General features: G+C 49.2%; 1 protein-coding gene across 1 annotated transcript; it reads left to right on the forward strand.

The window, feature by feature from the left end:
- The first annotated feature begins 2,689 nt into the window (after nt 1–2,689).
- On the forward strand, nt 2,690–6,991 carry LEP (leptin). The gene is made up of 3 exons (XM_081956704.1): nt 2,690–2,796; nt 4,989–5,146; nt 6,141–6,991. The coding sequence occupies exons 2-3, from the start codon at nt 5,003–5,005 to the stop codon at nt 6,498–6,500; spliced, it is 504 nt and encodes a 167-aa protein (XP_081812830.1). The 5' UTR covers nt 2,690–2,796; nt 4,989–5,002; the 3' UTR covers nt 6,501–6,991.
- Nucleotides 6,992–27,993: the final 21,002 nt, after the last annotated feature.

The raw sequence follows: 27,993 nt of genomic DNA on the forward strand, positions 1-27,993 counted from the left end.
TCTCTCTTCCTTTTGGCAAAACCAAGGACAAAATTCGCCCTGTGCTGAGAAAATGAGTCCAGGAGCCACAGGCTGTCCTGCTCCTCAGCCTTCCAGGTGCCTAGGATTACAGCTCCCAGAACCCCCAGTTGCTGCTTCTGGAGGGAGGACGTCCTGGCGCAGAGGAATGCAGCAGGTGCCGCCTCTCAAGTGCTGCCAAGGTTGTCAGAACCACATCCAGCCCCAGCACTGCAGCGGCCCCTGGACGTAGCCCCACCGCAAGCAATGAAAGGGGGGCATCTGCTTTGACAGGGGTGGCTAATAGCTCCCTTCCTGTTGAGCTTCCCCCTCCTCCCCTCCCTCCCCTCCCCTTTTCCCATTTGCGAGAAACCGCCTCCTCCGAGACAAGGCTTGTGTGCAGGCTGAAGCCTTTGGAAGGAAAAGAAGGGCGAGAGGCCATCAGCCCCCTGCCTCGGAGCAAGGCTCCATACCCACATTGAACAGGAGGACAGTCGGAAGAAGTCCATTCCAGACAAATGGAACGGTTTGGGGTCTCCTGCTTGAGCAGGGGATGGACTTCTCAGCCTTTTCTTAAGAACCTCCCGTGATGGAGGAAGCACAACTTCTGGAGGCAACTTCTGTTCCACTGGTTAATTGTCCTCACTCTTAGAAAGTTCCTCCTTAGTTCCAGGTCGCTTCTCTCCTTGGTTAGTTTCCATCCGTTGCTGCTTCTTCTGCCTTCAGGGGCTTTGGAGAATCGGTTGCCCCCTCTTTTTCTTGCAACCGTTGTTCCTATGTTTTAGCCTCTAGTCCCTAATCACCTTTGAACCGCGCTGAGCGGCTTCCGGAGTATCGGCCGGGTACTTTAATATGCAACTCTTGGAAGGTCGCTCGATGTGCGGAGACTGTCCCGGGACAATCGCCATTTGGGCAGAAATTGGACGCTGCGCCCTCCCACCCCAGCCCCCAGAGGTGAGAAGTAAGCAAAACCCCGGATTAGCGGAAAGGGCACTTTAGGATCTCCCAGCCCTCCTCGGCACCAGCTTCCCCTGGATCCCTCTTCATCTGAAGGGAAGATCACTTTCTCTGAAGGGAAACCGGCACTTGCTACGTAGCCAGCCCGGATGATTTAAAAGTCGAGGGGGGCGGACTTTCGTTAAAATAAGCTTTTATCCGCCGCCCTCGCCCCTGGTGTCCCCTCTCCCACCCGGCCAGCCTTTCCTCCTTCCCCGATAAAGATCGGCGAGGACCTGGAATCCTCTCTGGAGTCGAGCGAGGGGAATGGGGCGGTAGGGAGGGGAATTCCCGCGTGGGTCTTTCGAGACAGAGATGTTAAATTCGGGTCTGGAGGCCCTGCCATGCAGTTATCTGAGGTCTCGCAGCCTCAAATCTGCTAAAGAGGGCAAGAGAGGGGCTGGGGGGCGCGGAAGAAGAAAAGAGATGGGGCTGCCGAAGGGCGCGCAGGGTAAGTGGGGAGAGGAGGCGTCCCACGAGAAAAGATGGACCCAGAACCTGAAGATCCCTTCCTTCCCTTTGTTCCGATTTCGGCTGGCTCCGGGGCGTCTTAGGCCGACCCTCCTAGGCGCCCATCCCCTGCTCTACGGATCCCACCCGAACTTAGGACAGCTTTCCCGGGAAGGCGAGGGGACTGCAGAGCTCCCGTTCGTCTGGTGGGACCTTGCAAGGCTCGGCCGGTTCCTAAAGCGAATGGCCTGGCCGCATCCAGCTGTGCGCCCCTCTCCAAAGGATCGCGTTCTCCCTGTGGGCGCCCGGGCTCCTAAGGCCCGAGGGGTCCTGGCGAGGGGGGGGCGTTTGGCCGAGACGTCTTCCCTCCGCTCAGGGTCTCCTCCAGCTCCTTCGGAAGTGGGAGGGAAAAACACGGAGGAGGGTGGCCTCTCCCTTTCGCTGGCCTGGGTCTTCTTGGCCGGAGGGTTCGTCCAACCGCCGCCTGAGCGCCTGGCCCGGCTGGAATCACAGGGCTGACTGAGTCTCTTATGGAGCCCCGACGGCGCGGCCCTTCCTTCCACCGCTTCCGACGACTCTCCGCTCCGAAAGGTCCGCTGCCTTCTGTAACCGGCCCTAACCCTAACCCTTAGCCTGAGGCTGGATAAGCCTCCTTCCACACACACCCTCCCCCTGAACTGTCCCGCTGCTCCGCCGCAAGCCGCTGGGTTTCAACAGCCAGTGCCATTCCAGGGGCTGCTTAGCGTCTCCGGAAGGAAAGCAGGCCCAGGAGGTCAGCTCCGGTGTCGCTTGGCAAGGCTGTCCCAGGCGCTGAGGCCCCGGATGCCAGCGGGGTCTAGCGGTCTGGGTGAATCGGCCGTTTAACCCAGGATCTGCCCGTAAAACTGCCCTTGGCTTAGATTCTGCGGAGCGGGGATGCGAGCGGAGGGCGAACGGAGGACATCGACGGGCCAAACCTAGCCAGCCAGAAGGCCAAGGCAATGCGAAACGTTCCCCTCCACTCGCGCCCATTTCCCAATCTGCCAAATGGGCCCCCCTCCGTGCTTGGGGAGGGGGCAAGGGTGTCCCTAAAAGCCCCCCCCGTCCAGCCTTCAAGCCGAGTGAGGCTCCGGGGTGGGTCCCTCCTGCCGGGGTGGCGGGGCCCTGGAGCAAGGGGGAGGGAGCAAGGGAGGGGAAAAGGGAGGGAGGAGGGAGGAGCCGGGCAGGGCAGGGCAGGGACGGGACGGGCAGGGACGGGCAGAGCCGAGTCGCGGCCGGCTGCGCGTTGTGCAACGCTGCACTTATAAAAGGGTCGCGGGTGCGATGGAGCCTCAGAGGCCGGGGCGGAAGCGCGAAGCAGCACCGCGGGCGGAGGTGAGCTGCGCCGTCCGCAGAACAAATGATGCGCTAGGCGCTGAGGCTTCTCGCGGCGGGAGCGGGGAAAGAGGGTAGCGGGTCGTGGGCTGGATTTTTTGCAGTCGTTTGGCTGCCGGGAAGAGTGCCTCTGAGCGTGTGCAGAGGACCTTCTTCCAGCTCGTCCCGCCCTACTTCCAGGCGTCTCCTGGTTCCGGAACCCGGCCTCGCCAAGGGGACACTCGTGGCCCCATGGCAAGCGGAGACCAACTTAGGGGTTCGCCTAACCCCTGGAGACAGACTAAGCCCTGGGGCTGGATTCGCACAACGCACTAAGCCGTAAAGGCAAACCGTCCTAAAACTAGCCGAGCTCCGCTCACTGTGAGAAGGCCACCGCGAGGTCCTTCCCTGACTCGGGGAAACGTGTCGAGAGAACACTGCCAGGCGAGGGTGCCTTTCCCAGGCTTCCCGCCAGCCCGACGGCCCAGCGCTCGTCGGCGGGGACAAGGCCAGGGGCCAAGCTAGGCGAGCGCGCTGGAGCCAGAGGCAGCCGGAGCAAAGCCGGGACGCCAAGATTTCATCACTTGGGCGGGGGGGGGGGGGGCTTCGCAGCGGGAGGGCTGGCGCCTGCATTTGCTCCAGACAGGCAGCCCCTTCTTGGGTGAGAGGGTGTCCGGAGAAGCCCGCATCGGCCCTCCCCGGATTGCAGAGCTGGAGCAGTGCCAGGAGTTTTGAAGCTACAGCCCCAGTCTCAACCTGGGTCCCCCCCAAGAAGCCGGCAAATTGCGTTTGGGCAGTCCCCCCCCCCCCATCTGCGACTGAGCAGCATTTGCCTCGGGGCGTCTACCCACCCTCCCTCCCTCCCTTCCTTAGGGCCGGATAGGACTGAAGTGCCCAGGTGGTCGTGAGTGGTCAAATCTGGCAGCTTCGCTGGTCTCGGGATGGGCCGAGGGAGGGTCCAGGAGGAATTCTCGGGGCGGGGAGGCTGCCTGCCTGCCTGCCGATTGTGCTTTTCCTGGACCTGCTGCAAGTACACTTTCCCCATCCCCGTGTTGTGACGGGGAAGGGGGTTCAGTGTCCAAGAGGCCAGCTCGGGTGAGACTACTGAGGGCTTTGGGGGCTTTCATTTTTCTAGGGGTCAGCCAGCTGGGCAGTGGGCTTGGGCCACACGGCAGCTTGGGCTGCCCCTCTCTGCTTAAAGGGGGACCGGCCTGTCCCTCCGGGGGCCCGGGAAGACTCTTGCTCAGCCACCAGGAGGATCTCCAAGCCAATTGCCCAGGAAGCCTCCCGCCCCTACGGTTGGCCAGCAGGAGGGGGTCTCCGACCGCTTTTGCCTTCCTGCCGGCCTGGGCTGGGCGCTGCGGCTGCCTGGAGTCTCCCTGCTGCTCCCCGGTTATGTAACGGGGATGAGTCGAGCGCAGCTGGATGGCCAAGGGCCCCGGGAGGCGCTGCCTCTGCTTGCCGTTGCCGGCGAGGTGACGGAACTTGTCCCAACCGTCAGCGGCGGGGCTCATTAAGCGCGCACCACTTCAGAGGGCACCCGGACTGGCATGGCAGGCCTGCCCTGATTGGGCTCTCAAGAGCCGGGCTGGCTGGGAGGGGCCCAGATGCATCGCGGCCCTCAGCCCGGCGCGGGAGGCGAGGGCAAGGCAGGGCAGCCGTTGGTGTGGCCCCTGCTGGGCATAGCCCTGATCTCCCACGCAGCGGTTTTGCCACAAGCCGCCCTCCGCCTCTGCCGCTCCTGGGAAGCGGAGAAACGCCCGTTTCTGCAGGAAAGCGATGCCAGGCTGTTCTCTGCATGCCCCGTGCCAGGGCAGCCCCGGACTCGACGGGGCTTTGGGTGGAGGAGTGAAATCTCGGGCTGGGCGGATTCTAGGGAAGAGCGGTTTGAAAGGGGGGGGGGGGGAGGTTGCAGCCGGCCAGGAAAGAGAACCTCACAGGCGCAACTCAGCATACAGTCCTGTCAAAATCTCCCCCCCCCTCAAGACAAATGGGCCGTTTTACTTGTTTTTAGTGTCTCTCGTCTTTGACAAATAATTCAGCCCAGCTTCCTCAGCCACGCCCCCCCTTCTCTGTCCCCTACAAGCCCTGCTTGCAATGGCCTCGGATAGGGCAGGGTTGCCATCTCCCCCCTCTTCCTCTCTCACCCCCTCGCCCTCCTCCCTCTGGCAGCCCACCCCCCTCATTGGTCCCCATTTTGCCCCCCACCGCAGGGCTCAAGGGGAAGATGCGCTCCCCCCGCATTTCTGTGTGTGGCTTTCTGTGGGTCTGGCTGCCCCTCTTCTACAGCCGGTCTGTGAAAATCGACAAGGTGATCGCCGACACGAAAAGCCTCACCAAGACGATTGTTGCAAGGATCCAGGAGCACCAGGTAAGAGGGGCTCCTTGCCCGCCACTGGGGCGCTCCCCTCTTGCCAGGTTGGGCTTCCCCGGCATCCCCTGCCGTCCCAGAGACCACCCTCCCTTCGGGGCCCCGTGCTGACCCCAACTGCAGCCCCACTGCTCGACTGGCTTCTGAGCCCGCTCCGAAGCTGCAGGGGCGTCTGGGAAGAGCCTTTGCAGGCCTTACACACGCAGAGACACAGCAGCTTCTCCGGCTCCTGGCTGCGCGCCTTCCTTGTGGAAATGCGGCTGGGCGAGGCCCGAGCACCCCAAGGCCACCCCAGTGCAGGCAGAGCCGCGTTGCTTTCACGCCGCGGAGCAAAACAGCTCATCCGGGCCAAGCCCAGCCGGTGTCCTGGGCCGGTTGAGCATCTTCGCCACAAGACGTGGCGGCTGCACAAGAAACCGTTATACCATAACTCGTCTTTCCACACCCACACGGGAGGGGATGGGGTGTGGAAGGGAGGCAGTCACCTAATTAGGTCAGTGCTGGGAATTTTCAATTGCCTCATCGTTGCTCTGAGGATACAGCGGGAGGAGGAGCCCCTAGGTAGCGCGCCCTACCCCGTCTAAGTCGTGGGGAGGAGAGCGCTGGAGGAGGCTGACGGTGCAGTCACCACCACCACCCCACGGGGCTAAAGGGCCTCTCGGATGGGGGCCAGGGTTAAGGCTGTGCTCCCAAAGAAGCAGCCCCAGCCGACCTTGGGAGAGGGAAGGGGAAGAGGTGTGTGTGTCACGGCCTCTTGCCCAGCGCCAGCCCGAAGGGGGGGATGTCAGCTCCAGGTAGTCCCATTCAGACCGGAGGGCCAAAAGCCACTTCCTAACAAGAGGAGGCGCTGCCGAGGGACCCAGTGGAAGTGGGGTGGGGTCTGAGTTCAAGCAAATGCCAGACAGGCACTTCCTGGGGTGCTTTGTTTGCTGCCCTGAGCCTGGTTGGGCGGACCCTGCTTAAACTCATCGGCAGCCTCCCCGTCTCTTTGTAGTTCCCTCCGCTGAGCCTGAAGATCAACGGTCTGGACTTCATCCCCGGGGAGCTGCCGGTGCAGAGCCTGGAGGCCATGGACGAGGCTCTGGAGCTCTTCCACCAAGTCCTCTCCAACCTGCCCCTGGAGGCCCCCGTCGTCCAGATCTCCCACGACGTGGAGAACCTCCAGAGCCTCCTGCAGCTGCTGGGCTCTCACCTGGGCTGCCCTCCGCACAGGCCCGCCCGCTCCGACGCCCTGCAGAACCTGACCGAGCGCCTGGCCGTCTCTCCCTACACCGCGGCGGTGGTGACCCTGGACCGCCTCCAGAAGTGCCTGCAGAGCATCACCAAACACCTCGACCACGTGCACAACTGCTAGGGAGGGTCCTGCCTCCAGGAGAGAGGCAGCCCAGCAGGCGACACCCCTGCAGCAAAACTGGGAGGGGGGGGTTGACTTGCATTTGGCACCCAAGCCTGGTTGGCAGATTCTTCCTGCCCCCGTGGCTGTTTCCCTGGTGGGCAAATCCCAGGGTGGATTTTCTCGGTTGTGGGGTGTCGCTTTGTGGGGCAGAGAATTACTGAATATTGGTGGTGGTGGGGAATGGTGGTGGGCGAGTTTGTGATGAAACGTGTAGCAAGAACCACCTGCTTCCAAGGGTGGGATGTCTCTCCGCGTGCAAGCCTTGTTGCCCAGAGGGCCACCCTAGATCTCATCCCAGGCAAGCAGGCAGTTGAGGATTACGGGAGGCGAAACACCTGGACGGAGGCTGGCGGTCAGAACCTCCGGGTAAAGCCCGGCGTTGTGGGCCTGGCCGAGCCCCGGAGCAAGCGCAGAGCTCAGAACATCTGCGTTTTGCCGAGGCAGCCCCCAGCCACGCCTGAGCGGGGTGGGTGGTGGGTGGGGCAAGGCAGGGCTCCCTGAGATTCCAGGGGGCGGAGCGGGCGGAGTTTTCCTCGGTCCACATCCGACTCCCTGGATTGGGTATCTTCCCAAGCAAAGCTTCGGGGCTGGGACTGCGTTTCTCTTCCCCGCCTCAGAGCGGTGGCTGCATTCTTGGTCCCCGAGATCAAAGGGACGCCTCCCCTCCTCCCTCAAAGGCAGACCTGCGTGGGCCTTTGGCTCTTGGCTCGCCCGCCGATTGAGTCAACACCCAGAAGGAGAGGATTTCCCCTGCTTCTCCCCGCCGGCTCCTCCTTCGTCCCGAGACTGGCATCGCAGCTCTCTTTTGGATACGGTCGGGACGGAGGACTTGGGAAGGCGGCCAAGGGCGCCAGGGGAGGCGGTGGCTCAGCCCCTCTTTCTCAGGCCACTTGTGGGGGAGGGGGGGAGAGACCCACCAGCCGAACCGTGCTGGAGAGACCGGCAGGAAAAGCGCTGGGTTAGCAAAACGTTGCAGGCCGGTTGTGGAAAGCCCAATCCAGGAGACTCTATCCAAAATCCAGAAATCCCCGGCTGCGCCTTCAGCCACTGCAAGCAAGGAGACTCCTGGCGACGGACTCGGGGCGTTTTTGTTGCGGTCCGGGGCGCCTTCGCTCTGTCTGTCTCTCAGCAGGAAGGATTTTCAGCGGGGGAGGGGGGAGTTAAAGGCTTTCCCTGGCAGCACCACCACCCCGCACCTTTGAAAAGCCTGGTTCATAGGGACGGGCAAACCCCGGGAGACGCGGGGAAGGAGCCACCTGGGAGGGCGACCCTGAAGCACCAGAGCGGCATTGGGGTGGGATGGTTCGGCGGGAGAGCGCGCTGCGTACAAAGAGCTCTTCGCGCGGCTGGCCTTGGCTTCTTCAGGGCCTGGCCGCAGTCGGGCTTGCAGCCCTCCCCCCCCCAATCAAGTAGACCGCCACCGGCGCTGAGTTTCGGGCGGTGCTGCCCGTGCGCCCACCCGAACGCGAACAGCCGAAGTCCAGCCCCCTGCGGTGCTTAGGCCCGAAGTGGGCCTTGAGGACGGGTGGGTGACACATCCAACGAAGCCCTTCCTTTCTCCTGTAAAAAAAAAGTTTATTTATTTCCGTTGGTTTATTTTCCACGCTGGTGGTTTTCTTTATATACCTGGAAGACTATTTATGTTTTATAAACAAACCTTCTGAATTTCTGTTGCTTGGATTCCTTGACTGGGCAGGGAGAGGCTCCCACAAGTTGAGAGGGGGCTGTTTCCAGGGGGCTTGGGCAAATGTGCTGGGAAACCAAAGGACTTCCTGGAGGGAGGGATCCAAACTGATCCCTGATGGGCCTTCTCAGCCTTCCAAAAGCTGGTGGGCTTACTGAAGGGTAGAACTTCAACTCCCATCATTCCCCACCAGTGCCTGTGTCTACGAGGGAAGGAGAGAAAGCCTTCTTCCTATTTAATAAGAACCAGATGGTTCAATGCTTAAGTGGACCTTCCTTTTCAGAGTGGGGTGTGTGTGTTATCATCTTCAGACAACACACACACACACACTGCAAGAGCAGCTACTGATGCTGAGAAGCAGAGTCCTTCCCTCCCTCCTTCCCCTCCCAGAGGCCTCTTTGCTAAGGCAGGACAAATGCCAGGTTTTGCCTTCCAAGGTCAAACTGCCTTTTGCTGAATTTTATGGCGTTTCTTCCTCCCTGCATTACAAGGAGGGTCTTGGTGATATTGTATTGCTTCCACCCCAAGAAGCAGATGGAGCTTTGCAGCGTTTCTCTTCCAACACTCTTCACAGGCCAGGCACCTGGGCCCTCCTCTCAACCCCAACCCCATTGGCCAGGCCTGGCTTCAGCTGCAGCTTGACCAAGGGGGGCTCCCGGGGTTCTTCTCCACTCCTCTGCTTCCACTGGGCTTGGCTGGTCCACCCCATCTGACCAAGAGTTTTGGCCCCTGCTTCTGGGCTTTTCCCCTGGACCCCATTCCCCTGGGATCCGTCTGTCCTGGCCGCCAATCCTCCCTTCCAAGCTGTCATTCTCCACAGGATCCCAGGAGGACCAGCTTTTCTATTTCCACAGCGGCTTCTGACGCTCTGCTTCTTATGTTTTTGCAAGACTTCCCAATATGAACCATGCAGTAGCAAACAGGGAAATTCCACAGAGACAATAAATGGCCTTTTCTCTACCACCCATTCATGGATTCATTCATTCATCTATTGATTGAGTCAATGATTGATTGACTGATCCACCCACACACATTCACACAAACTCTCTCTCTCTCTCACACACACAAACACAGACACACACACCCATCCCTCCATCCCTCCAATCTATAAGCCACCTCTATTGTCAAACCACTCTCTTTGCATCTGCCCCGCCCATCTCCCTTCCCCAGAGGCAGGCAGGTGGAACTGATCCCTGGAGGGTTGAGAGAGGACCATTGGACCAAGTCGGCTTCCCCAGGAGAACCATTTCTGGTGCTCCACAACACACCCACAACCCCCTCCCCACTTCCCCATTGACCCAGCTGGCTTCTTCTTGGCAGAATAAGGGAAGGTTGTGAAGATGTGAAGCTGAGGTCAGGAAGCCTCAAGTGACCTTGGACTCCATCAAGGCCAACACTGGACAGTCAACAGAAGACAAGTGGAGAAGCCAGGGGAGCAGCTCCCCGAGAAGCAGCAACCCCCAAATTATTGATTGGGATGGTCACGGGGGTGTGGGAACCCCCCCCCAGGTCAACCTCGGCCCCGGGGTCCCCTCCCAACTGCTTCAGAAGGAACTGGGAGCCTGGGGGTCAGGCCAGCTGGGCCTCTGCTGAGTCTGCCTGATTCGGCCGTCCTGTCAGCGGACAGAAGCTGCCCAGCGCAGCCTGGTGGGAGCTGAGGCTGGAGCCCTTCCTGCTTCCCCTTCGCCCGGGTGGCTTTCCTTTTATTACCACAGTTCACAGGAGGTCTTCTTTTAGCTGGAAAACAGAACATTTGGGGATTTTTTCTTTAAAAAAAGGATCAGGTTTAAAACGTGACGGATCGTTTGAGGACTCCTTGTGAACTATGATCCGCTTTCCTTTAATTAAGCCTTCCAGCCCCAGGTGGAGACACGTGAGCACAAAGCCCCTCGCTTGCCGGCTGGAGCTTCGCCTTCCGTGCCCCCCTTTGGGCTTCAGGGCCGGGTGCCTTGGCAGAGGGCCTGCGGAAAGCAAGCGGGGCTGGGGGACCTCCCAGCCCCCAGCCCATCAATCTGTCCCCCTCCTCCTCCGTGCTGACTTGGCAAAGAGCAGGGGGCTCAGCCGGAGAGGCGCCTCTGCGCCCCCAGGAGGAGGGGGCTCTCTCCCTCGCAAGGGAAGGCAGGCAGGAGGGCTGGGGGGCGGGCGGCAATCCAAGGCAGCCGCACCCACCCTCGTCCTCCTGTAACCTCCCTGCGTGGCTGGCGGGGGGAGACAGCCCCACTCTTCACGTTGCTGCAAGGGGCCACTTCAGGACAGATGCACATCTGGGGGGAGGAGAACCCCCGGCTGCTAGTGCCTCCCTCGTGGGGTACAGGCCCCCCATTCTGTGAGGTGTGCATGCACACGGACAAAGGAAGGTGCAAAACACGCCTAGCCTGGACCCAGAATCCACCTATTTTGAGGTTCGCACAATAAGCTAACTCCCAGGAGTAGCTGCACACAGGAGGCTCAGCCAATCTGGGTGCCTTATGGGATTGAAGCTGCTAGGCCCCTCACTGAGACGGTTCACGATCGGTCTGGAGAGAAGTGTGGGATTACCCTACAAGCCCAAGGATGTGAAGGACCTGGGGGCTCCTCTAGCCCAACCCTCTCCTCTCCAGAGAAGGAATCCTCAAGGCACCCCAGACAAGGGCTGTCTTTGCTTGGAGACCTCTAGAAACAAGAGGGCCCTGACTCCAGGAGGCAGTTCTTCCGCTGCTGTCTGGCCCCGAGAGTCAGGAAATCCACCCTGCCTTTCAGCCGGTGCCTCTCTCGGCCAGGGTGGCCCTTGTCCTGCCCTCGGAGGTCCTGGAGAAGAACTGGAAGCCCACCACCTTCCCTGGGGCAGCCCTTTAAGGCTGGGAAGGCTGTAGGGAGGTCCCTCTTCTGGGGGTTAACGATGGCCAGGGGTTCACGGGATCTGGACAGAGGAGTTCTGGAGGGATCTGAGCCCGCAGCTGTTCCTGTGAAGCCATCCTTTCGCCTCTGGCTGATGCAGCCCAGGATGGCATTGGTTCCTTTGGCAGCTGCAGCGCACGGCTGGCTCACATGCCACTGGAGGCCTACCAAGAGGCTGAGATCTGGCTCTCAAGTGCTACCGCTGAGTACTTCCTACCTTCCACCTGTCAGCCTGATTTTTCCTATCTACGGGCAGACTTTTACCTTTGTCACCCTTGAACTGCAAGAGCTTTTTGGATCTTGAGCTGATCTCCCAAGGCCTTGGCAATCTCCTCCAGCTTTGAATTGTCTGCCCATGTAAAGAGTTCCCCCCTGATCCCCTTCTCCAAGCCATTTTTTAAAAGGTTGAAAAGCTCTTAGGCCAGGATGGAGCCCTGAGAGGCCCCCTGCCCACACTTGCTGCCATCGAAGGACCCCGAGGGGCCCCCAAAGTGCTAAGGAAGAGCTTGCTGGGCTGCTGAAGGAGCCCGTCTGCTGTGGCATTTCAGGGAGCTTCTCAGCAGACGGACCCTGACCCCAGGTCTTCTCTGGACCCTGCCTGAATCCCTTCCACCACCTTCCCAGCGCACAGGTTGGGCCACAAATGCCTTCCTGGGTGGGGATCAAAGCCACATCTGCCACAGAAGGTGGCACAGCCTCACCTCTGGCGGGGCCCAGTTGGGAGAGGCGCCACGCAAGGGCAGGGCAGCCCAGGAAGTCATCAGCTCCGTCCCTGGCAGCTTTTGTGCCTCAGCCCTGGAGCAGCAGGGTTGCCTGCTAAGAGCCCTGTGTGGACCCCTCGCAAGGGATACCCTCCCTTGGTGGGGACCCGGCTTGGGGCCCCTGTGGCAAGCAAGCTGGGCCCCTGCAGGCCAGGATGACAGCAGCCAAATTGCCTTTGAGACGCAGTTCGGGTGTCTCCACAGCAACCCGGGTCAACAGAGGATACGCCAAGCGCAGAGGCAGATAACCCAGGCCCTCGCCAAGAGCGCTTTGGCTGGCTGCCGGCCAAGGCAGAGCAGCCGGCGATGGAGGGAAACCCCTCCCAAGAGGAGGCGACCTGGGGCTGCCCCGCCTTGGCTGCCTTCCCCAGGTGGATCACCTGGCGGAGGCCCAGCCAACGGCTCCCTGGCCCCAAGCAGCCACAGCAGCACCGCTGGTGACGTGGCGCAGAGCAGGACTGCTTCTGCTCAGCCTGCCCCCACCCTGCTTTCCCTCCCCCACGCCTGCACAGAGATGCTCCCAGCAGCAGCCCCCTCCAAGAGCTGCCAAACTCAGAAGTGGTGCTGAACGTGCCTGAGGGGGTCAGGTTTGGCTTGGGTGGCGTGCTGTGGCATCCTCCAGGTGGAGCCTAAGAGCTCACAAGGAGGGAAGTCAGATGGCTGGGCATGTTGGTGCCCGAGTTCACTTTGCCCACAAACCATCCAGAAGGGAGCTGAGGTTTCAGTGCTGCCCAGTGGCAGGACCATCGCCCCCCACATTTGCAGGGGCTGGGGAAATGGGCCTGGGAACCCACCTGGGGAGGGTGGAACCTGGACCACCACCACCCCCTAACTCTCTGCTGTTTGGGGTTGGGAAGGACTGGGCGCCCAGGAGCCTCCTGGGCGCATGGAGACATCACTGGCCCAAGGCCCAAACAGGTTGAGGTTGGCTCCCCCTGCGCAGGAACCTGCCAGTCGGCCTTCAGCCCTTGAACCAGCCCTGGGTGCTGTGCCACTCTTCCCTCAGATCTGCAGTGACTCAGTTGGAAAGGAGGACAGGGAGCTCCCTGGCATTCAGAAGGTCTGGCAAATGTCTCTGGCTGCAACTTTCCAGGGCTGGGCAGATTCTGCCAGAAAAAAAGGCACCTGGCATAAGCAGCTCTAGTGCCACCATCTGTTAACTGGAAATCTGCATGCCATTTTCAGGCAGCACCTCACAAGGCTTGTCTAAGAATAGAATAGAATGGAAGGGAAGGGAAGGTGCTGAAATGAGTAATTTGAAATTAGAGAACAAGAAGATGAACAGTTTTATAAGGTATGTAATTTGTTCTATCAGTGGTTAGATAAAAAAACATGGAAATGAAAAATGTTGGAAAATTTTTCATACTGCAAGAATAATATAATGATATAGGTGATATTATAAAGGCACATTATTATTAAATAGACTAAGAATGATGCAATGGAATGTTGGTATATATCAGCGGTTCTCAAATAGTGGGGCGCGCCCCCCTGGGGGGGCGCGAGGCTCCGTAAAGGGGGGCGCGAAGGCTCCCTTTCCATCTGGGTGCAACGGCGGCGAAGGCGTGGGCGAGGCATAATATATGCCGCCTGGAAGTGGCAGCACTTCGGACTGTGGATTTTCATTGGAGCCGCGGGCTGGAGCTGTGCAAGAAGCCTGCTCGGGCGGGGGTGGGAGGGAGGGAAGCATGGGACCGCCCGTCTTCGCCACCGCGCAGCTCGCCTCCCCGCTAGCAGCTCCACCGCCAGCATTCCGTCTGGAAGCTCCACCGCAACAGCCGCTGTTGGGGAAGGGACAAAGGGGCGGCGGTCGCCCGATCTTGCCACCGCCACCCCTTCGCCCCTGGTAACGGTGACTGTTGTGCTGCTGCTTCCAGCTGGGATGCTGGAGGAGCTGCTGGCAGGGAAAGAGGAAAGAAGGCAGGCAGGCAGAAGGGAGGGAGGTGCAAGGAAGGAAGGAAGCATAGATAAGCAGGAGGGAAAGAAGGCAGGCAGGCAGGAGGAAAGAGGAAGGAGGGAACTGGAAGGGAGGCAGGGAAGGAGGGAGGGAGAAAGGAAGGATAGGAGGATAGGGAAAGAGGAAAGAAGGCAGGCAGGCAGAAGGGAGGTGCAAGGAAGGAAGGAAGCATAGATAAGCAGGAGGGAAAGAAGGCAGGCAGGCAGGGGGAAAGAGGAAGGAGGGAACTGGAAGGGAGGCAGGAAGGAAGGGAAGGAGGAAGGGAGGGTGGAAGGAAGGATAGACAAGTAAGAGGGAAAGAGGAAAGAAAGCATGTGACTACGGTGGGAGACGAGGAAAGACCAGTGTGCTATGTTATGCAGAGGTGTACTTATAACAATTTTATAGACAAATGATACTATTTACAGTCGCACGGGGGGGGGGGGGCGAAATGTTTTCTTCTTCCTAGGGGGGGCATGACAGAAAATAATTGAGAAGCACTGGTATATATATATATATGAACCCAATACCTAGTATATTTTGTTCAAAATGAAGGAATAACAATTGTAGCTGAACAAATGATGTACAATGATAATAATGTATCTATGTATATCTGATGGATAATTTGATTTTATATATAACTGAAAATGGTGATTATGGAAAGGATGCACAAATCCTGTAACCAAACGACACGCTATATGTAATTGATGAAGGTTTTATGTTTTATGTTTTGTTGTCTTTGTTTGTCTAAAAATAAAAAAACTTTTACAAAAAAAAAGAAGAGAAGAGAATATAGGAATGGAATGGAATAAGAAATCAAAAGCATAGATTAGAATGGAATAGAATAGAAAACAGAATAGATAGAAATCTAGAATAGAATAGAATAGAATAAAACAGAACAGAACAGAATAGAATAGAATTCTTTATTGGCCAAGTGTGATTGGACACACAAGGGATTTGCCTTTGGTGCAGATGCTGTCAGTGTACATAAAGAAAAATAAAACAGAATACATTTATCAAGAATCATAAGATGCAACACAGTGATACTCATAGATTACTAATAAGCAATCAAATTATACCAGGAAACAAGTAAAACAATATAAAAGTTAAAGTTACAAACAACATGGTTATAGTCAAAAGTGGGAAGAGATGATAGGTGCTAGGAAGGAAGGGAATAATAATAATAATAATAATAATAATAATAATAATAATAATAATAATAATAATAATAATAATAATAATAATAATAATAATAATAATAATAATATAATGTGAATGGTGACACCAAAAGTGAAAAACCAGAAAAGCAGGCCACAGCTGAATTCTGGAAAGAATTGTGGGGAAATGCAAAGGACTACAATAAGGAAGCAAAGTGGATACATGACTTTGAGGAAAGCATTGGTAACAAACGAATGCAAGTATTAGAAATAACAACTGAGATAGTCAAAAATCGAGTAAAAAAAGTAAAGAATTGGACATCACCTGGAAATGACCAATTACATGGTTTCTGGCTCAAATATCTGACCAGTTTACATGCAATGTTGGCCAGGCAACTGAATGAAATTTTACAAAATGGTCAAATTGATGAATGGTTGACAACTGGAAAAACATACTTGACTCAGAAAGATGCAACTAAAGGAACAATACCTGAAAACTACAGACCAATAACATGAACTGAGTTGGCAGTAGGGAATGAGAACTACGGAATGGTTAATATCAAGCGAGGAATTTTCCAGGGTGATTCACTTTCACCTCTTCTCTTCATCATCGCGATGATCCCACTATCAGTAATCTTTAAAAAAATGAAATTAGGCTACCAAACAGCCAAAGAAGCTGAAAAAAAATTCACATTTATTATATATGGATGATTTGAAACTCTATGGAAAGTCAGAAATAGAAATCCAATCACTGACAAACACAGTCCGAGTATTCAGCACCGATATTTCAATGCAGTTTGGAATGGAAAAATGCGCCACTGTATCCATAAAAAGGGGGAAAATCACTACATGTGAGGGAATTGAAATGCCCAATGGCCAACTAATTAAATGCAATGAAAATGAAGCCTACAAATACTTAGGCATTTTGCAGTTGGATAACATCAAACATGGAGAAGTAAAAACTATTGTCAGGAGAGAGTACACCAACAGGAAAATTTTGAAATCTAAATTAAATGGTGGAAATACAATCAAGGCCATAAATACCTGGGCAATACCAGTTATAAGATACACAGCTGGTATAGTTAACTGGACACAAACTGATTTGGACATTTTGGACCGAAAAACCAGGAAACTAATGACAATGCACTACAGTTTACATCCACGCAGTGACACTGATAGACTATACCTGCCCCGAAAATCAGGTGGCAGAGGATTATTACAAGTGAAGCAAATAGTTGAAGAAGAAGAACATGCACTGGCTGATTATTTAAAAGAAAGTCAAGAACATCTATTAATCGAAGTAAAGAACAAAAATCTACTGAAGGCCCAACAGACGAAACAAGAATACAGAAAAGATGTGATAAAATCAAGAATGGAGAGTTGGCAGAACAAAGCCTTACATGGTCAATTTCTGGAAAAAATAAAAGATAAAGTGGACAGTGAAAAAACTTGGTTATGGTTAACAACAGGTACATTAAAGAAAGAAACAGAGTCACTAATCCTGGCTGCGCAAGAACAAGCTATCCGAACAAATGCCATTAAGGCCAAAATCGAAAAATCCTCTGATGATGCCAAATGCAGACTCTGCAAAGAAGTTGATGAAACTGTTGACCACATACTCAGTTGCTGTAAAAAATCACGCAGACTGATTATAAATTGCGGCACAATTCAGTAGCACAAATGATCCACTGGAATTTGTGCAAAAATTATAATATTAAAACAACAAACTGGTGGGAACATAAGCCTGAAAAAGTCACCAAAAATCAGATGGTCAAGATCCTGTGGGATTTTCGTATACAAACAGACAAAATACTGGCGCATAACACACCAGACATCACACTGGTTGAGAAAAAGAAGGTTACAATCATAGACATCGCAATACCAGGTGATAGCAGGGTCGAGGAGAAGGAACATGAAAAAATAGCGAAATACCAGGACTTAAAAATTGAAATTCAACGATTATGGCACAAACCAGCAGTGGTAATTCCAGTGGTAATCGGCACACTGGGTGCTATTTCAAAATCACTGGAATTACATTTAAAACAGTTAAAACTTGACAAAATCACCATCAGTCAAATGCAAAAAGCTGCACTGCTTGGATCTGCACGTATATTACAAAAATACGTTACGACATCCTAGGCCCCTGGGTGGGGCCCGACTAGTAATCAATGCCAAACTCGGCGAATCAACTGGCCGCTGTGATACAATCGTATAATAATAATAATAATAATAATAATAATAATAATAATAATAATAATAATAACAACAACAACAACAACAACAACAACAACCACAGCAACAACAACAACCCCTCCGGGGAGCTTTACCTTACAATACAACAAAACACAACACAACACAATACAATACAATACAATACAATAGTAGAGTTGGAAGGGACCTTGGAGGTCTTCTAGTCCAACCCCCTGCCTAGGCAGGAAACCCTATACCGTTTCAGACAAATGGCTATCCAACATCTTCTTAAAGACTTCCAGTGTTGGGGCATTCACAACTTCCGGAGGCAACTTCTGTTCCACTGATTAATTGCCCTCACTGTCAGGAAATTTCTCTTCAGTTCTAAGTTGCTTCTCTCCTTGAATAGTTTCCACCCATTGCTTCTTGTCCTACCCTCAGGTGCCTTGGAAAATAGTTTGACTCCTCTTCTTTGGGGCAACCTCTGAGATATTGGAAGACTGCTATCATGTCTCCCCTAGTCCTTCTTTCTCTTAAGCTAAACATACCCAGTTCCTGCAACCGTTCTTCATATGTTTTAGTCTCCAGTCCCCTAATCATCTTTGTTGCTCTTCTCTGCACTCTTTCTAGAGTCTCCACATCTTTTCTACATCGTGGCGACCAGAACTGAATGCAGTATTCCAAGTGTGGCCTTACCAAGGCATTATAAAGCGGCATCAATACTTCACGTGATCTTGATTCTATCCCTCTGTTGATGCAGCCTAGGACTGCATTGGCTTTTTTGGCAGCTGCTGCACACTGCTGGCTCATATTTAAATGGTTGTCCACTAGGACTCCAAGATCCCTTTCACAGTTACTACTACTGAGCAAGGTACCACCTATACTGTACCCGTGCATTCCATTTTTGTTGCCTAAATGTAGAACCTTACTCTTTTCACCATTGAATTTCATTTTATTAGATAGTGCCCAATGTTCAAGTTTGTCAAGATCCTTCTGTATCTCAAGCCTATCTTCTGGAGTGTTGGCTATTCCTGCCAGCTTGGTGTCATCTGCAAATTTGACGAGTTCCCCATTTATTCCCTCATCCAAATCATGATGAAGATGTTGAAGAGTACTGGGCCTAAAACAGAGCCTTGGGGTACTCCACTGCATACTTCCCTCCATGTAGATGCAGTTCCATTGAGGACTACCCATTGAGTGCGGTTGGTCAGCCAGTTACGAATCCATCTGGTGGTGATGCTGTCTAACCCACTTTTTTCTACTTTAACTAGTAGTAGGTTATGGTCTACCTTATCAAAAGCCTTACTGAAGTCCAAGTAAACTATATCGACGGCATTCCTCTGGTCTACTAATTTTGTCACTTTGTCAAAGAATGCAATAAGATTAGTCTGGCATGATCTGTTTTTGACAAACCCATGTTGGCTTTTGGCTATTACTTTGTTTGCTTCTAGGTGTTCGCAAATTTGTTGCTTGATTATCTTTTCCAGAATCTTTCCTGGTATTGAGGTCAGGCTGATAGGCTTGTAGTTTCCTGGATCTGTTTTTTTTTCCTTTTTTGAAGATGGGAACCACATCAGCTCTTTTCCAGTCCTCTGGTAGTTCCCGGTGCTTCAGGATCTCTGAAAGATATAGTTCAGTGGTTCTGAGATCTCGTCTGCTAGTTCCTTCAGAACCCTGGGGTGTAATCCATCTGGTCCTGGTGATTTGAACTCGTCTAGGGTAGACAGGTGCTAACTTACCATTTTCTTCCCTATTTCAACTTGTGTTTCTAATCTGATTTTTGTGGTGCTGCTTTTGATAGTTTGGACTGTTTTATCCCTTTGTGTAAAGACAGATGCAAAACATGAGTTAAATAGTTCTGCTTTCTCCCTGTTGCTTGTCACCTTCTTGTTGTGGTGGAGGGGCTTGCGCGCTCTAGTGATCCTAAGGGCTATGCTGAACAGGTGCAACTATATCAGACAGGTCTTAGGTGAAGGGCCAGACAAAATTTCCTCCACAACCCATTCAAACATGGTGAATACAAGAAAAATGAAATTTATGCCAGCTGAACCGTCGCCCGGATTAACAAGAGTCCCGTTGGATGCTGTGGCTCCTGGGCATTCTGCGCAAAATGAGCTACAGGGCTCAGCTCCCTCTGCTAGGCAATCAGGGCACGGAGCTGACAAGCTACTGGAAGAAAAAGCGAAAAAGCGAAAAATCTGGACTAGGGAAGAAAACATCTCTATTATGAAAGCTTACTATCAGTCTGAGCCAAAAAAACATGGATTTCAAAAACAAATGGATTGATTACATACAGAATAAATACCAGACTAGCAAGTACTATGTAGCCTTTAGGTAAGAATGTTTAGATTGATAGATGATCAGAGTAAATAATATATGGGATGCTTGGAATTGTTAAAGTGGTATACAGCGGAAGTCAGGGGGGTGGGTTCGAGTGGGAGGTGGGGGAGGGTTAGGGTGGAGGGCGGGGCAATATATATGTATAAATAAACTAGAAGATGGGATTATTGAAATATTGTTATTTTAGGAGAAATTTATATTATGAGTTATGTATGTTAAATTAGCTTAGAAGATGGGAGTAATGTGCTATTGTTACTCTAAGAGAAATTTATATTGTGATTGTTGGGAGGAGAGGGGGTACAATATGTGAACGAGTAATTTACTTTAAGACGGGGGGAGGGGAGGGGGCAAAGTATTTGGTATAATATTTGAATGAGAATTTTTGCGGGGGGGTTGGGGGGGCATACCATCTGTATGAGATTTACATTGCATGGCGGGGGGTGTGAAAAGGGGGAAAATTTGTTTGTATAAAACTCTTTTAATTAAAAAAAAACGAATGTATCAGATTTGGAAAGTGAACCACATGGACTGTGATATCAGGGAACAAAGGTTAATGGACCAATGAGGTGTAATTCTGAGCCACAAATTTTTCACTACAGCAGAATTAACAGGAATCGAAGAGAAAGCAACTAATGGTCTCAGTATACCAACAAAGAGGAGTAACATCAAGAATGATTTGCAGACTCAAAAGCAAACTGAGAAAGAACGGGAGAAAGAGGCTGCTGAAATGGATGAAGATAAAGAACAAGGAAGCACTGAAGAGCAAGCACCAACAGATATTGCTCAATTAGCTGAGAAAATAAAGCATCAAAGGGAAGATGCTGAAAGAACATGTTTGCCAAAGCTGAACCAAGTGAACCGGAAAGAATTGAGAAATGTACTAAAAAAGGTCAATACGGCTGTGCAAACCATTCAAACCACTACATTAGCTGAAACAAACTAGCTGATGTATGCAGCAGCCTTCATAACCACCAAAGAATTGGATTTGAAAATACAAAGGAACCAAAGAGGCAAGAAGGGGAAGCCTAAGTGGAAAATTCGGTTGGAATTGAAGATCAAAAAATTTTGCGGAGTCTTGAGCAACTTGAAGAACCTAAGGCAAGGTCAGCTAAGGAACAAGCAGGTCAAAAGCAGCCTGGAAGCAAGATACGATTTGGAGAATAAGGAGATGGCAGTAGTAATTGAAGAGCTGAAGTAATTGAAGAGCTGTTGCCATTGCTGAAAAGATTAAACGGTATGAAAATCGAGTAACTCAGTTCGAGGAAAACTCACAGTTCAGAGCAAATCAGCACCAGTTTTATAAGAGCTTAGCAAGTGGAGATGGAGTAACAACAAATGAAAAGCCTGATAAAGAGAAAGCTCTGAAATTCTGGAAGAATTTGTGGGAAAACAACAAGAAGCACAACAGAAATGCAAAATGGATCAAGCAGGTTGAGGATTCGATTAAAGTGCATAAAATGGAAGATGTGAAAATAACAAAAGAAATGGTGCAAAGGCAGTCAAGAAAAGTGAATAATTGGAGTGCACCTGGACCAGATGAGCTACATGGTTTCTGGCTAAAGGCACTTACAAGTATGCACGAAAGATTGGCAGCCCAAATGAACCAGATCTTAAAAACACCTGAAAATGATGAATGGATGACAACTGGAAGGACATTTTTGATCCAAAAAGATAAAGAAAAAGGAAAGGACCCTGGAAACTATAGGCCAATCAACTGTTTGCCAACAACATACAAGCTCCTTATGGTATCATTGCAAACCAAATTTATGGATACTTGGAAAGAAATGACTTGCTTCCTGTAGAACAGAAAGGATGCTGCAAAAATTCAAGAGGAACAAAGGACCAACTGCTGATTGACAAGCTAATCCTAAAGGATTCAAAGACGAACCAAGCTGTTCATGGCTTGGAAAGACTATAAGAAAGCATTTGATTCAGTTCCCCACAGCTGGATCAAGAAATGCCTGAAAATTGGAGAACAGCCTTTATTTCCCTGATTCCGAAAGAAGATCAAGATCAGTCAGCCAAAAAACTATAGGCCTATATCACTACTCAATACAGATTATAACATTTTTGCTAAAATACTAGTAAATAGGTTGATGTCAGTTATACAACAAATGATTCACAATGATCAATCTGGTTCTATACATGGGAGACAAATGAAAAGTAATGTAAGACAAATTGTTAATATATTGGAGTATTTGGGGAAGAATAATCAAATCCCTGCAGTGCTTATATTTTTGGATGCGGAGAAAGCATTTGATCGAGTGGATTGGCAGTTTTTAATGAAAATAATACAAAAGATGCAGTTTGGAGAGTATTTTACACAATCTATTAATGCAATATACCAGAAACAAACAGCACAGATAATAGTTAATGGTAGTCTAACAGAACCATTTAAAATCGAAAAAGGAACAAGACAGGGACGTCCCCTGTCTCCATTATTGTTTATTTTAACTTTGGAATTATTCCTGAATAGAATATGTGGCTCAGATGATGTACAGGGAATTAAGATTAGGCACTACGAATACAGAGTACGAGCATTTGCGGATGACTTGGTCATAACTCTAACACAACAGGGGAAATCAGCTATAGATCTAATGAACATAATTAATCAATATGGTCAAGTATCTGGGTTTAAAATAAATTTAGGGAAAACAAAGATGATAGTTAAGAATATGATTATAAATCAAAAAGAAGAATTGGAAAGAGTAACAGGATGTGAGATAGTTAAAAAGGTTAAATATCTAGGAGTTTATATCTCAACCTCAAATGGTAAATTATGGTATAAAATGCAGACAGAGATGAATAAATGGAAAAAATTATAATTGTCTTTACTGGGAAGGATAGCAGCAGTAAAAATGAACATCTTGCCTAAGTTTTTATTTCTTTTTCAAATGATACCAATACTCAAAAAAGATGCAAATTTGGAAGAATGGCAGAAAGGTATTAATAACTTTGTTTGGGCAGGGAAGAAACCGAGAATAAAATAATGCAAGATATACGTGAAAGAGGAGGTTTGAAAATGCCCAACTTAAAATTATATTATCAAGCAGTAGTTTTATCAACAATTAGTGATTGGATTAACTTAACAGAGGATAGAATATTGAATATTGAGGGATATGATCTGGTATACGGTTGGCATGCTTATTTAATATATGACAAGAAGGTGGACAAGATTTTTAAAAGCCATATTTTAAGGAATGCTCTACTGCATGTCTGGAAAAAATATCAATACAAGTTAAATGATAAGATACCTATGTGGGTAGTGCCCAGACACGCAATAGAGAATATAAGTATAGAACAAAAACAGGACGTAATTACATATAAAGAGCTTCTTAACATAGAAAGAGGTGCACCACAGCTAAAACCCTTGAATGTATTAAGAGAGGAAAGGGTAATTCAAACCTGGTTTCAGTATGGACAGTTACAGGCTAGATGGAAAAAAAGATTAGAAAATTGGTATCATACAAAATGAGGATAATTTGGTAAAACAAATTAGGGACCAGAATCAAATGCATATAAAAAGGAAACAGAGTGAGTTAAAAATTGCATGATAAAATGGGCACAAAACTTTGAAGAACCAATATTGATGGAAACATGGGAAAAGATTTGGGTAAAAAATGTAAAATTTACGCAAGCTCAAAACTTGAGAATTTTTATAAGATGTTCTTTTTAAAAAAAAATATTTTATTGGTTTTTTAAAATATTTATGGGGAAAGGGTACAAAGGTGCATATAAAATTTTGGCAGCTCCCGTGCTAATGGTGGAAAATCCTCCAAATCTCACAATTTTTTCAATTTTAAAAACAAGATTTAAAAGATAAGCATAAACAGAATTCTTACATTATATCACTCATGTGTTCAATCATCTCATTCTTTGTCACTTTCTAGTATATCAACAATTACAATAATATTTCAAATACATTTATTTTTGTGATCTGAGCCTTTTTGATATTGCTCCCTCCTCGCTGTCCCCAGATGAAGCCACCCCCCCTCCCCCATATCTTGTACATTTCTGCATTTCTCACCACCTCCCTTCTTTGCATCCTCTAGGAGAGAAAAATACTTTTTGGTGAAGGCTTCAGCCTCTTCCACTGTGTTAATTCTAATTCTGTTTCCCTCCCAGAAAATCAGCATTCCCTCTGGCAATAACCATCTAAACCAAACTCCTTTATTGTATAGTTTCTTTGATAAGGGGGAATACTTCCTCCTTCTTTCTCTAATTTTTTTCGGAATTTGTTTAAGAATGGCAATTTCTTTATTTTGATATTTTAATGGTCCCTCCCTTTGGGCCCCTAGCACCTCATCCCTCGTGGTCCTCCTAAGAAATTTAACATGTACCTCCCTTGGAACGTTATGGGTTCTAGCATATGCTGAGTTAATCCTATAGACCAGATCCATGTCCCACCACAACTGTTCTTTATTTGTCTTGATATATTCTGCTAAGATTGTACTCATAATATCTTTAAGATTTTCATTCTCTGTTTCTGGTAGGTTCTGGAATCTGAGAAAAAAGGACATTCTTTCAAATTCTATTTTTGCCATAACGTTATCCAATTCTACATTTCCCTTCCAGACTGCCTTAACCTCTCTTTCCAGCCCAGCTGTCCCCTCCTCCAACACCACAATTCTCTGTTTATTTTCTGTAATATGCTGTTGTACCCCTCTGAGTTCATCCTTGAGATCTGCCACCTCCTTCTTCAGCTCGTTTTGACCCCTCATAATTTCCTGAAACATTTGGTTGACCGATAATTCTTTTGGGCTCTCTCCAGCCCCTTCTTTTTGTAACAATGAAGTAATTTTGGTCTGCTGCATGCTTGGACTGGAGGTCGCAGAGGCAGGAGCCGAAAATGACTTGCCCGTTGGTGGCTTTTTAGGTCCCATTTGTCTGAATTCAGGGATGATAAGTCTTTTACAAAAAAAATGGTGTCAGCGGAGCACGCAGCCGGGCCGATCCAAGGTGGCAGGCAAAACCGAAAGTGAGAAGTTAGTTCTCCTTCACTGTTCCAAGGCACGGAGATAAACCAAAAAGGGGAAAGTCAAATAGTCAAAGTCCAGGAAGACCATGCAATAGGAGAAGTCCAGCGCACGCTCAGGGGGAGATTTTAAGACAATACCAGATTTTTTTTCCAAAGGTGGTTTCAAAAGGCAGACTTCATTTATAAGTACAAAAACAAAGACGAGTGGGGGAAGCCATCTTGATTCCCCCTTTCGCAGGGAGAAGAGCAAAGGTTTCCATTCTTTAAGAAAACAGCTCAGCAATCCCCTCTTGCAACTGTGATTTCAATCTTTCTCACATAATTAGTTCAAGTGACAAGTCAGCCTTTGTTCTCTCTCCATTCCAATCTAGAGAGAGATAGTTCAAATGCCACTTAATCCGAGGGGGGGGGGTAAAGAGAACCCCCCCTCTAATCTTCAGTTTCAAATAAGTTGAACATGAACTTACAGTTATCTGCTGCTTATCCTTTAAGGACGATTAAGGAGATCGGGATGGGTCCCCCTCCACCAGCATTCAGCCGCTCCTGGATTAACTCCTTCCTCCCGGAATCCATTCGGCGAAAGGGCGGACAGCCCAAAACTGTACCATGCCCCCCCTCCGCTCCTAGGCTCGGCTGAAAACACCCCCATCAGCTGCTGCCGAGTCCGGGGGATTCAGCAAGGCCCCTTGTGCTCCCTACGGAGCCAACTGAGGAGACGAATGACGAACAGCACGTCCGTCGCCAGTAGGAACCGGAAGTGATCTCTATAAGATGTTCTATAGATGGCATTTAGATCCCAAAAAGTTAGCTTGTATGTATCCGAATTTACAATCTAAATGTTGGAGATGTGATTGTGTTGATGCTATGTATTATCATGTATGGTGGACTTGTAAAAAAAGCATCTTGGATAAAAATATGGTGGATTATCCAAAATATTCTTAAAAAGAGGATAAAGTTCACTCCCCAGCTGTTCTTGTTAGGTATAATTACAGATTGTACAGCTATAGAGATTAATTTGATTTTGAACTTTATAACGGCAGCAAGATTGTTGGTGGCGCAGTACTGGAAGAAGGAAGAACTGCCTACTATTCAAGAATGGACGTTAAAAGTAGTAAATTTAGCAGAGATGGCCAAAATCTCAGCATATTTGAAGGATTATTCAGATGAGAAATGCAAGATGGAATGGAAAAGATGGATTGACTACATTCAAAATAAATATTGGACTAAGAAATTCCAATTAGCTTATGAATGAACAAGGAATGTTACAATTTATCTAAAGTTAGTTTAATAAAAGGGGAGTTAAAGTACAAGAGGAGGTAGGATGCTATAGTTAGTTAGCTTATGTTAATGTATGATTGTTAAATGTTTATACCCTGGATTTTGCTCTGGGAGGTTGGGGGGGAGGGAGGGTTGGAGGAGGGGGAGGGTTGGGGTGGAGGGAGGGAAGGGGAAATATTTGTAAAATTATTAAATTCTTAATTAAAAAAAAAAAGAAATGCCTGAAAATCTTTGGCATCAGCAACATACAAAAATTCATGGAAACTTCAATGAACCTCTGGAAAATGAAGCTTATGGCTAATGGAGAAGAACTGGGTGAAGTTGAAATTAAACGAGGCATTTTCCAGGGTGATTCCCTTTCACCCCTACTTTTTATACTCTCAATACTACCACTGACAATCATTTTGAAGAAGGTGAACTGTGGATACGAACTTGCAAAGAAAGGACTGAAAATTTCACACTTGGTGTACATGGATGATTTGAAGCTATTTGGTAAAACAAAAGCTGAACTGAATTTATCAATTAAAAGCACAAAAGAATTTAGCCAAGACATTGGTATGGAGTTTGGAATTGACAAATGTGCAACAATGGCAACCAAGGCAGGCAAAGTCATAGAAGATGATGGAATACAACTTGAGAATGAAGAAATGATAAAGGCAGTAAAATCAGAAGAAGGCTACAAGTACTTGGGGATTTTAGAGGCCTCTGACTTAATGCCTAATAAAGTCAAGGAATTAACCTCAGCCAAGTACATTCAACGAATTCGCAAGATATTAAAGTCCAAACTGAGTGGAGGAAACATCATAAAAACCATAAATACCTAGGTCATACCTGTAATTCGATACTCTGCAGGAATAATTGAATGGACCCAGATGGAGTTGGACAATTTGGACAGAAAAACAAGGAAGCTTATGACAATGAATCATGCTTTGCACCCAAAAGTGATGTTGACTGATTGTATCTACCAAGATCAGAGGGTGGTCGAGGACTCCTACAAGTAAAGCAGACTGTGGAAGAAGAAAGACACAGCTTGAATGATTACATCCAGAAAAGTGAAGAACCAATGACTAAGTTAAAAGCTGAATATAAGAAAGACGTAATTGAGAAGCGAGTTGAAAATTTGAAAAAGAAAGCTATGCATGGCCAATACTTGAAAACTATTGAAGGCAAAGCTGACCAAAAACTAACTTGGAATTGGTTAAGATCAGGAGTACTGAAAAAAGAAACAGAAGGCTTTATTTTGGCAGCTCAAGAATAAGCCTTAGCCACAAACTGCATGAAGGCAAAAATTCAACATGTTACCACCAACAGCAAATGTTGCCTCTGTAATGAGAAAGATGAGACAGTCGACCACTTGATCAGCAAAATTTCACAAACTGACTACCTACAACGCCATGACCGCGTTGCTAAGATTATTCACTGGAAAATGTGCCAAAAGTTTGGATTTGAGTACAGCAAAAACAACTGGGTTGAGAAGGTTTTAGAGAATGAGAAAGGCAAGATCTTGTGGGACTTCAGAATCCAGACTGACAGCCACTTGGCCTACAACACACCTGACATAACAATAATTGAAAAGAAAAAAGTATGGTTCATTGACATTGCAATACCTGGTGTTGCACGAATTGAAGATAAATAGCAAGAAAAAATCACAAAATCCTGGGACTTGCAAACTGAGGTGGAGCGACTGTGAAAAAAGAAATCATGTGTTGTCCCAATTGTAATTAGAGCCCTTGGAGCAATACCTAAAGGGCTACCTCGCTATTTGGAAATTCTAAATTTATCGGATTTGAACATTCTGATTCTACAAAAGACCACCCTACTTGGAACAGCTTATATCCTCCGATGTTACCTTAACAGTTCCTAGGTCCTTGGTTAGGACTCGAGCTGTTGAGCTACCAACCAGCCCCAAAGGCTGTGAATCTCACCAAAGATTAACATAATAATAATAATAATAATAATAATAATAATAATAATAATAATAATAACAACAACAACAACAACAATAACAATAACAACAACAACAACTCTATGGAAAGTCAGAAATAGAAATCCAATCACTGACAAACACAGTCCAAGTATTCAGCACCGATATTTCAATGCAGTTTGGCATGGAAAAATGCGCCACTGTATCCATAAAAAGGGGCAAAATCACTGCGTGTGAGGGAATTGAAATGCCATTAAGGCCAAAATCGAAAAATCCTCTGATGATGCCAAATGCAGACTCTGCAAAGAAGTTGATGAAACTGTTGACCA

This window comes from Natrix helvetica, assembly GCF_964273705.1.
Source record: "Natrix helvetica genome assembly, chromosome: 6".
In the NCBI taxonomy this organism is placed as follows: domain Eukaryota; kingdom Metazoa; phylum Chordata; class Lepidosauria; order Squamata; family Natricidae; genus Natrix; species Natrix helvetica.